General features: G+C 36.7%; 1 protein-coding gene across 1 annotated transcript in view; it reads right to left on the bottom strand.

The window, feature by feature from the left end:
- Nucleotides 1–259: 259 nt before the first annotated feature.
- Nucleotides 260–11,898, bottom strand: part of ZNF680 (zinc finger protein 680) — a 47,687-nt gene continuing 36,048 nt past the window's right edge. Inside the window, exon 4 of the mRNA XM_033194601.1 lies at nt 260–2,873. Coding sequence (XP_033050492.1) covers nt 1,534–2,873 — 1,340 coding nt within the window. The 3' untranslated portion in view covers nt 260–1,533. The remainder of the gene's footprint in view (nt 2,874–11,898) is intronic.

Below are 11,898 nucleotides of genomic sequence, written 5' to 3'. Positions count from 1 at the left end.
AATGTGATGCCTCCAGATTTGTTCTTGTGGCTTACTCTTGCTTTTGCTATGTGGAATCTGAAAGAAAATTTTATTATTTTTGATCACATCAATTAACCTGGAGGACAGCATATTAGCTGAAATAAGCCAGGCACAGAAAGAATAATATCTCATGACCAAATAACATATTATTACTCTCTTTTACCTCCCTCGAGTAAAGTGAAAAAGGTTAAAGTTAATGGCATAATAACAATTCATTGAATGCACAATAGTCTTAACATGTTAAAGAAATGTTTAATTACAAAAGTAAGCTTATACATAATCTAAAAAATTTCAAACATACTACATTTATAGCATAAAAGTACAATTAGTAAAATGATTTACTAGTAATTTAATTACATTTAATTTAAAGTAAAATTAAAAATGCTTTTCTCTCACTATGATGCAAAATATTACTCTGAACACCTACCTCATGTATCACTCAACATGAAAAGTGAACTAACAAGGGCCTCTGCACTTAGATTTTCATCATGAACCTTACATTTTAATGCCCATACTCTTCCACAGAAAAAATCATAAATAATGCCCATCTAATAAAAAATCTCTCCTATATCTGACACAGCAACAATTTATCACATGCTTTCACATGTGAATACAATAGGAATGAAGATAAAGTAATTTGAGGGTTGAATTTCATTATTTACTTTTCAAATAAGCTATAATTTTTTCAAGAAAAAAAGTATACTTTCAATGTAATCATAACTCTCCAAAGAATCTTCTACTCCTTCTAAAGTTATTTACAAATAATCTAACAACTTATAGATTTTTTTATACTCAACACTCTGTTTTAGTGTAATGTCTAAAGTGTCAGTGCCTTAGTTATTTCTACTGTAAATTCTTTAATATTTACAGACTCAATTTTGGATTAAATATTTTTCATACTTACTGCATCTGCAAAAACACATTTCAATATAAAAACATTTCAATATAAAGTCGTTTTCTACTCTGTAGTTTTCAAAAAAAATGTTTTTCCAAATTCATTACATTTGCAGGATTTTTCTCCAATATAAATTCCCTGATGTTGAACAAAGTTTGAACAACTGCTTCAGCGTTTTTCTCTAGCATGAAATGTGTACAATAAGACTTGTAATACAAGATACTACAACCCTCCTATGCTCCTTATATTTGTTATGTTTGTCTTCAAAATAAATATGCTTCTTCACTTTAAAGTGTTATATTTTCTGAAATTTCCTGGCAGTAATTGCATTTATAATGCTTTTATTAAATATAAACTCTCTGGTGTTAAGATGTGAAAAGATATCAATGACTTTTTCACATTCTTTATACTTGTACAATCTTTCTCAAGTAAAAATGCTTTTCTGTGCAATAAGATGTGAGTATTGGTTTTGTCACATTCTTTACACTTATAAAATTTTCTCCAGTATAAATTATCTTACCTACAAGCAAGTGTAACAATCACTGGAAGGCTTTGTCAAATTCTTCACATTTTTAGGATTTCTCAACAGGATGGTTTCTTTCATGTTTAGAAAGGTTTTAGGTGTTGTCAAAATTATTGTCACATCTTTCAGGTTTGTAGAGTTTCTCACCAGTATGGATTTTCTTATGTCTAGTAAGGTGTGAGGACCGGTTAAAAGCTTTGCCACATTCTTCACATTTGTAGGGTTTCTCTCTAGCATGAATTCTCTTATGATTAGCAAGAGTTGCAGGCCAGTTAAAAACATTGCCACATTCATCACATTTGTAGGATTTTTCTCCAGTATGAATTACCTTATGGTTAGTAAGGGTTGAAAATAAAGTAAAGCCTTTGCCACATTCTTCACATTTGTAGGTATTCTCTCTAGTATGAATTCTCTTATGTCGAGTAAGGCTGGAGCACCCATTAAAAGCTTTGCCACATTCTTCACATTTGTAGGGTTTCTCTCCAGTATGAATTCTCATATGTTCAGTAAGGTTTGAGGACTGTATAAAAGCTTTGCCGCATTCTTCACATTTGTAGGATTTCTCTCCAGTATGAATTTTCTTATGTCTAGTAAGGTTTGCAAACTGGTTAAAGGCTTTGCCACATTCTTCACATTTGTAGGGTTTCTCTCCAGTATGAATTTTCTTATGTTTAGTAAGGTTTGAAAACTGGTTAAAATCTTTGCCACATTCTTCACATTTGAAGGGTTTCTCTCCAGTATGAATTCTCTTATGGTTAGTAAGGGTTGCAAACCAGTTAAAGGCTTTGTGACATTCATCACATTTGTAAGGTTTGTCTCCAGTATGAATTATCTTATGTTTACTAAGGATTGAGAATAAACTAAAGGCTTTGCCACATTCTTCACATTTGAAGGGTTTCTCTTCAATATGAATTTTCTTATGTTTAATAAGGGTTGAGGATTGGTTAAAGGCTTTGCCACATTCCTCACATTTGTAGGGTTTCTCTCCCATATGGATTCTCTTATGTTTAATAAGCTCTGAGAACCAGTTAAGAACTTTGCCACATTCCTCACATTTGTAGGAATTCTCCCTAGTATGAATTCTTGTATGTTGTGTTAGGTGTGAAAGCATGCAAAATGATTTGCCACATTCTTTACATTTGAAAAACTTCTTTCCAGTATTTCTTATCTTATGACTGTTTGAATTTGAAAATTTACGAAAGACTTTCACATATTTATCACACTGAAATATTTTGCACTGGGTAGTTGTCAAACACGGGTTAAGTTCATTATAATCTTCTTTGAATACCTTAGACTCATCCAGACTTTTACAGCTTATTCTTAATTGTAGATTCTCATGTCCACATTTTCCGTATCCTCTCAGTATCACTTTCTGAAAAGAATCTTTTATACTGTGCTGTGGCCAAAGGTCTTCAGTGAAGTGAGAATATATAACTGAAAGACATAAAAATAACAAATTACTCCACTTCCTAGACTCCGATGAATATATTTTACAGATCAAATCTATAAAATTACACAAACTACATAAGCAAAACATAAAAATAAATAACCCGGCCGGGCGTGGTGGCTCAAGCCTGTAATCCCAGCACTTTGGGAGGCCGAGGCGGGCGGATCACGAGGTCAGGAGATCGAGACCATCCTGGCTAACACGGTGAAACCCCGTCTCTACTAAAAAAATACAAAAAACTAGCCGGGCGAGGTGGCGGGCGCCTGTAGTCCCAGCTACTCCGGAGGCTGAGGCAGGAGAATGGCGTAAACCCGGGAGGCGGAGCTTGCAGTGAGCTGAGATCTGGCCACTGCACTCCAGCCTGGGAGGCAGAGCGAGACTCCGTCTCAAAATAAATAAATAAATAAATAAACAACCCAAAAATCCTAAAAGTAAAAAAAAAAAAAAACGTACAAATGAAGCTCAACAAATTAGGACACACACAATGATATTTATAACAAATACATATATAAACACAATTTCAAAAGTCACAGACAAGAAGAGAATCTTGTGAGTTGCAGTATAAAAATGATATGTCATTTACAAGCATAGTCTTTTTAAATAACCAGTGAATTTGTCAAGAAAATTTTGCAGGCAAGAAGAGAAGTGTATGATATAGTCAAAGTCATGAATACCAAATGAGAAAAATACCATCAGCAAATCTGTCCTACAAAATGGGGGGGGGGGGAACTTCCAAAATAACCACATACTGAAAAAGTATATTGGCACTGTAAATTCCCTACATATAAAAGATGTTGAAAGCAGTTTCTTCCACTGAAAATAACATGACAGAAAACACATTATTATATAAAAATACGTAACTTTATGAAACAGATATGCATATACACAAATAGAATTCCTTAACATTATTATAATGGTGCAGAAGCGTTAATTATTCTCTCAAATTTGAAAGATATTAATAAATACACAACATAAAAGAAATAACTAGCAGCATTAATAACAAAGTTCAGGGTAGATGGAATGAAATGGAACTTTTATATGCAAGGGAATTTAATTTTTCTACCAGATTGTAATTATTGTATCCTTTAGAGGTTTTATGTAATCCCCAAGGTACCACAAAGAATTTTGCATATCTGTATAGATATACAAAAGAAAATAGGAAGGAAGTGAAAGCATTTCAATATAAAAATCAACAAGACACCAAGGATGACAGAAAGAGAAAGTCAGAGATAAAGATAAAAGAATCAAATAAAACAATAAAATAACATTAGTAAGTCTTTCTCTTTCAGAAAATTATCCAAATATATATATATGTAAAATTAACTTTCCAATCAAGAGACATACTTTCATTAAAGGGATTTATTAAAGAATTTTAAGGCCAGGCGTGATAGCTCACGCCTATAATCCCAGCACTTTAGGAGGCTGAGGAGGGTGGATCACGAGGTCAGGAGATTGAGGCCAACCTGGCTAACACGGTGAAAACCCGTCTCTACTAAAAATACAAAACATTAGCTGGGCATGGTGGTGGGCGCCTGTGGTCCCAGCTATTCGGGAGGCTGAGGCAGGAGAATGTCATGAAACCGGGAGGCAGAGCTTGCAGTGAGCCAAGATTGCACCACTGCACTCCAGCCCGGGCGAAGGAGCTAGACTCCATCTCAAAAAAAAAAAAAAAAAAAAGAATTTTAAAAACCAACATGCCTTTTTACAAAAGTCAGGATAGATCTAATGATAAACAGAGACTGAAAGTGGCAAGACAAAAGTAGACATTTCATGTAAATATGAATCAAATGAGAGAAGAGGTCAAAATATTACACAAAACACATCTTAAGTCAAAAACTGTCGTATTTTATGAAATATACTTGAAGTCAAACTCCAAATAGACAAAGAAGAATTTTTTTTTTTTTTTGAGATGGAGTTTTGCTCTTGTTGCCTAGGCTGGAGTGCAATGGCGAAATCTCGGCTCACTGCAACCTCCACCTCTCGGGTTCAAGCGATTCTCCTCCCTCAGCCTCCCTAGTAGCTGGGATTACAGGCACCCGCCACCACGCCCAGTTAATTTTTTGTATTTTTAGTAGAGACGAAGTTTCACTATGTTGGCAGGCTGGTCTCAAACTCCTGACGTCAGGTGATCCACCCACCTCAGCCTCCCAAAGTGCTGGGATTATAGGCATGAGCCACCACGCCTGACTCACAAAGAAGAATATTAAACAATAATAGATTCATTTACCGGGAACCAATGACAAATTTGTATATAGGAGATTTTGTGTGTCTGTGTGTGTGTGTGTGTGTATCTCACATTAAGTTTCCAAATATATAAAGCAAATATTGTCAGAATGAAAGAAACATATAGAGAGCAATATAACTATAGTAGAATATTTTAATACTTCACTTTCTGTAATAAAGATTTTAAAAAGACAAAATAATGGTAAAGAAACAGAGGACCTGAAGGGAGTATAAAACAAGTATTTATAACAGAGGCATAGAGAACATTCCTCAACAACATCACAATAAACAGCCTTCTCAATACCTCCTACAACATTCTCCTTGATAGACAACCTGGTAGACCAAAAAAGAAGTCTTAACAAATTATTTAAAACTAAATTTTTACAGATTACTTTCTATGACCAAAATGAGAGTATAGAACAGTAAGAAGAAAAAACTGAAAAATTCACAAATACATAGAAATTAAACAATACACTCTTGAACATGCTTGTTGAAATGTTAACATAATTCATGCTGTGAAGATGTCCATCCTGCTCAATGTAATTTACAGATTTAATACAATGTTGTTCAAATTTCTCATTGCATTTTTGAAGAAACAGAAACGGCAACCCCCAAAGTATATAAAGTCTTAAGAGATAAGAGAGTACCCCAAAATCTGCAATAAAATAAACAATTTTAAAGGCATTACAGTTTCTGATTTTGAAACACATTATAGAGCTACAGAATTATAACAATTTGGTATGAGTACAGAAGTAAAAATGTACACTAGTAGAACAGAATGCAGCACATATATAAACGTTCTCATATATGATCATATAGGTCATTTGCATACCTGTAATTATTGCAGCATTGTTACTGAAAGCCAATAGGTAAAAGCAGTGCAAATTTGTCACCAAATTACTCAGTAGATATAATTTAAAATATAAAATACTTAAATATCACCTAGTATTTAAAAAGCACAAAATATTCTAACAACTATAAAGCTTGATGACATTGTGCAAAATAAAATGAGCCAGTCACAAAAAGACAGAGATTGTATGAGATATATGAAGCAGTTACACTCTTAGAGAAAACAGAGTGGTGTTTGAAAAGTGCCAGGAAATGGGTAAAATTCATAGTTTTTTAATGGGTATTGATATTTAGCTTTGCAAGATAAAAACATTCTAGGAATATGTTGCATAACAATGTCAATATAATAGGACTAAAATAAATATTTAAAAATATTCTATTGTAAATGTTATATGTTTTTGACAAGTAAAAATAGACAATACCTAAAAGAGACACAGAGTTATGATAGTTTCTACATTATCTTTAAATAGAAAAGCTTTTCTCCCATACAAAAATAATACAGATTCATGAATAAATAGATGTTGAAAATAGGAGAATTTCTATGACTGCTCACCTAGACAAGATTAAATAACCATTCGCAACAAACCTATACCAGAAATATAAAAAGAACAGGGAAAATATTTGTACGGGTAACCACAGAGATTGTTATATTGGTAGTAGACATATGGCTGATTCATATTTGACTTTGTTCCACACTGTCTTACATTTTACAGAGTAAATATTGGCATACTCAATTATAATATAAACTAAAAAACCAAAACAATTAACTTGTTTGAGGTGGCATATCCTAAAATATGTAACACAAAAATATAAAATTCCAAAAGAAAATTAAAACATGAAATGTAAAACTTATCAGACACCATCAAGTACATCAATATATTCATTTAAAAACTCTTAGAAGAAGAATGTAGGGAAAAACTAATGTAGAGGTTACTTGTAGACAAAAAAGCCTGAGAACTTCCCAAATTTTGATGTAGCAATAAAATTCCTAACCAATAATACTTGATTCAAGATTAGTTTACTTTAAAAACAGATAAAAATAAAGACTTTTCAAAATAAAAGGTGACAGTGTTATGATTCATTATGACTAGCACAGTTCTACATGAAGGGCTACATAGTGCCCTGGCAAAGTGGATTATGCCTGTAATCCTACATCTTTAGGAGGCCAAGGCAGTAAGATAACTTGAGACCAGGATTTCAAGATCAGCCTGAGCAACATAGTGAGACTCTGCATATAAACACACAGAAATGCTAAACTGAATCCATTATTTTGAAGAAAAAAAAAATGATGCTGGACAGCATCATAAAACTATATATAAATATAAAGCTATTAAATGTAAATATACACACACATATAGAATTCTTTACTCTCATAATGATGGAGCATAAAACCTTTAAAGTTATTCTATATAAAGAGAAACTAAAAATAAATCTGCATAAATCTGTCGATACCCAATAAAAAATAATAGTTTTTAACATCAATAAAAAAACTGGAAAATAGTTTTTGTATTAAGTTGAAGTTGTTATGAAATTAAAATATATTGCTTTAAGATGTTTTATGTAATCTCCATTTTTCAAGATAATTACATTGTACTGTAATACCTAACCTTATTTTTAGACTCTCCCTTAATCACCTAGCCTTGTTTCCACATGAATAGGCTGTCCCTTAGCTGAGTAAGCCAGACCAACTCCATTTGGCTCCTTCATTTACAAGGCTTCAAGGACTCCTTACCCACCCCCGCTTCCTCAAGGAATTAACTTGTGTAAGCAGACTCTCAACATATCAGAGTCCAATTAACTGATAAGGTACTGAAGCAAGCCATGTACTAAGTTCCCAGGATTTTGCTCAAGAGATAACACCATAAAGCCTTGAGTTTGTGTCCAGCAGAACCCCCATATATAACATCTTATGAAATATTTAGAGCCCCTGCACCTGGAAACTGTTTGTTTCTCTGTAACCATTTGTCTTTTTAACTTCTTTACATGTTTTTACTTCTGTAGAATTGCTGCAACTGAGCTCCCCCTCCCCTTCCTAACCCAAAGTATAAAACAAAATCAAGCCCCTTCCTCGGGGCCGAGAGAATTTTGAGCAGTTAGGTGTCTCTCAGTTGCCAGCTAATACAGGACTCTTAAATTTGTCTCAAAGTGTGGCGTTTCTCTCACTCACATACAACAGTATTTCCAGAAAGTGTGAAATAAAATTTGAAAATAATCAAACCATGTCACAACAAACTTAAACAAAAATTAGCAGGGCACGCTGGCTCACGCCTGTAATCCCAGCACTTTGGGAGGCCGAGGCGGGTGGATCACCTGAGGTCAGTAGTTCGAGGCCATCCTGGCCAACATGGTAAAACCCCTTCTCTACTAAAAGTACAAAAATTAACCGGGTGTGGTGGCAGGTGCCTGTAATTCCAGCTACTCAGGAGGATGGGGCAGGAAAATCACTTGAATCCGGGAGGCAGAGGTTGCAGTGAGCCAAGATCGCACCATTGCACTCCAGCCTGGGCAACAAGAGCAAGACTCTGTCTCAATCAATCAATCAATCAATCAATAAAACAAAAATAAGTACTAAAATGAACAATGAAAAAGAAAACATATCTATAAGGAACACATAAAACAACAATAAACTGGCAATACTAACTTCGTTTCTTTAAGCAATCATTTAAAAAATACATTAATTAAACTAATTAATAAAAAAAGGTGCCAGGCACAGTGGCTCACGCCTGTAATTCCAGCAGTCTGGGAGGCCAAGACGGGTGGATCACATGAAGTCAGAAGTTCGAGACCAGCCTGACCAACATGGAGAAACCCCGTCTCTACTAAAAACACAAAATTAGCCGGGCATGGTGACACATGCCTGTAATCCCAGCTACTGAGGCAGCTGAGGCAGGAGAATCACTTGAACCCGGGAGGCGGAGGTTGTAGTGAGCCGAGATCGCACCATCCGCCATCGCACTCCAACCTGAGCAACGACAGCAAAACTTTGTCTCAGAAAAAAAAAAGGAATCCCAGGACTCTGAGAAGCTAAGGTGGGCTGATCAGTTGATCTCAAGAGTTTGAGGACAAATCTGGGGCATCATGGTGAATGGGAGGCAGGACTAGATTGCAGCTCCAACTCAGGCAAACAAAGCATTGTGTGGAGGCTTGCATCATAAATTTTAGCTTCATAATAACTGCAGGAATAAATCAGGAAACTGAAATGACCCACAGATCCTCTGAATGAAGCAGACTGCTCCTACAGGACTCAGGAGACACCCCAAATACTGTGAGTGCCCAAACTGCAGAAGTGGAAAAGGGAGATCCTCCACCTCTGAACATGTACCCCCACTGGGGAAACTGAAGGTCTAGTTTGTGGGAGAAGATGTCGACCTTACCTGGAGGTGAGTCAGTTGAGAGCCAAGTGAAATATGGGGGTGGAAGAAGCAGCAGAAAAGGCCCTAGGAGCTCACTGGGTCCGCAAGCAGGCCATTCCTTCCTGGCATCACAAGGATCTTTTTGGAGGGCAGCCACAGGCACGGGAAAAACACCACAGGTAGAAGAAAACCTCCAGCTGAACTTTGTGACAATTTGAACCAGCTGAGAAGCCTCTGGGCCAGAACTTGGCAAAGGGCCCAAATTCATCAAATCAATCCTGCAGACTCCACAGGTCACAAGCCGGGGAAGAACTAATGCCCTTTTCTTTCACAGCTAGGAGGCGGGTGGCCTGGGGCAAGTTCTTAGCCCTGCTTGCTAACTGCCTGAAAACAGTCTTGGTGCTGTTAGGTGGGGCACAGTAGGAGTGAGACCAGCCCTTTGGATTGTGTAAAAGTTGGATGAGGCATGTGACTGCCAGCTTTTCCCCACTTCCCTGACAACTTGCATGACTTGCCAGAGGCAGCCATTATCCTCCTAGGTACATAAATCCATTGACCTGGGAACTTCACCCCCATCCTCAAAAGCAGCCAAAGCAGGACCCACTCAAGGAGAGTGTGAGTTCAGACACACCTAGCCCTGCCCCCACCCAATGGTCCTTCCCTACCTACCCTCGGATCTGAACACAAAGGGCATATACTCTAAGAAGTTGTAAGGCCCCACCCACTGGGTTGTTCTCCCTACTACCACAGTGGATGCTCTCTGGAAAGTACCACTTCCCAGAAGGAGGTCAACCAGCACAGTAAGAAGCATTAAATTACCAATGCTAAGAACACCAGAAGAGTCCATTTCACCCCTCTGCCACCTCCACTGAAACAGGTGCTGGTATCCACAGCTGAGAAACCCACAAACAGTTCACAACACAGAACTTTGGCAGACAACCCTTAGTTCTGGCCCAAAGCCTGGTACACTTGCTGGGTGGCTAGACCCAGAAGAGAGATAACAATCAATACAGCTCGCTCTCAGGAAGCCACATCCATAGGAAAAGGCGAGAATACTAAATCAAGGGAACAAAAGAATCTGAAAAACAGCCTTCAGCCCTAGACCTTTCTTCTGACAGAGCCTACCCCACTGAGAAAGAACCAAAAAACCAGCTCTGGTAATATGACAAAACAAGGCTCTTTAACATCCCCAAATTATCACACTAGCTAACCAGCAAGAAATCCAAACCAAGAAGGAATCCCTGTTTTACCTGAAAAAGAATTCAAGAGGTTAGTTATCAGGCTAAAAAGAAAGGCATCAGAGAAAGGCAAAGCCCAGTGCAAGGAAATTCAAAGGACAATACACAAAACAAAGGGAGAAATATTCAAGAAAATAGGTAACATAAAAAACAATCAAAACTTCAGGAAACACTGGACACACTTATAGAAACGCTAAATGCTCTGGAAAGTCTCAGCAATAGAATTGAATGAGTAGAAGAAAGAAATTCAGAGCTCAAAGACAAGGTCTTCAAATTAACCCAATCCAACAAAGACAAAGAAAAAATAACAAGAAAATATGAACAAAGCCTCCAAGAAGTCTGGGATTATATTAAATGACCACACCTAAGAATAATTGGCATTTGTGAGAAAGAAGAGAAATCTAAAAGTTTGGAAAACACATTTGGGTTGATGACCGAGAAACGCTTCCTCAGCCTTACTAGAGACCTTGACATCCAAATACAAGATTCACAAAGAACACTGGAGAAATTTATCACAAAAAGATTATCACCTAGGCACACTGTCATCAGGTTATCTAAAATTAAGACAAGGAAAAACATCTAAGAGTTGTGAGACAAAAGCACCAGGTAACCTATAAAGTAAAAACTATCAGATTAACAGCAGATTTCTCAGCAGAAATCCTACAAGCTAGAAGGGACTGGGGCCCTATCTATCTTCAGCCTCCTCAAACAAAACAATTATCAACCAAGAATTTTGTATCCAGTGAAACTAAGCATCACATATGAAAGATAGTCTTTTTCAGACAAATAAATTCTGAGATAATTCATCATTACCAAGCCACTACTGCAAGAACTGTTAAAAGAGCTTCAAATCTTGAAACAAATTTTGGAAGTACACCAAAACAGAACCTCTTTAAAGCATAAATCTCACAAGACCTATAGAACAAAAATACAATTTAAAAAGCAAAAACAGAAAAACAAAAACCAAGGTACACAGGCAACAAATGGCTCAATAAATGAAATGGCATCTCACATCTAAATACTAACATTGAATGTAAGTGGCCTAAATCCTCTGCTTAAAAGATACAGAATGGATAAGAATTAACCAACCCTCTGATGCCTTCAAGAGACTAACTTAACACATAAGGACGCACATAAAATTAAAGGGGTGGAGGCTAGGCGCAATGGCTCAAGCCTGTAATCCCAGCACTTTGGGAGGCCAAGATGGGCGGATCACGAGGTCAGGAGATCGAGACCATCCTGGCTAACACGGTGAAACCCCGTCTCTACTAAAAAAATACAAAAAACTAGCCGAGCGAGGTGACGGGAGCCTGTAGTCCCAGCTATCTGGGAGGCTGAGGCAGGAGAAT

This window comes from Trachypithecus francoisi, unplaced genomic scaffold (assembly GCF_009764315.1).
Source record: "Trachypithecus francoisi isolate TF-2019V2 unplaced genomic scaffold, Tfra_2.0 Lachesis_group4, whole genome shotgun sequence".
NCBI classification, from domain to species: Eukaryota; Metazoa; Chordata; class Mammalia; order Primates; family Cercopithecidae; genus Trachypithecus; species Trachypithecus francoisi.
Note: the sequence above shows the minus strand (reverse complement) of the source record. Positions and strands in the feature narration are given on the sequence as shown.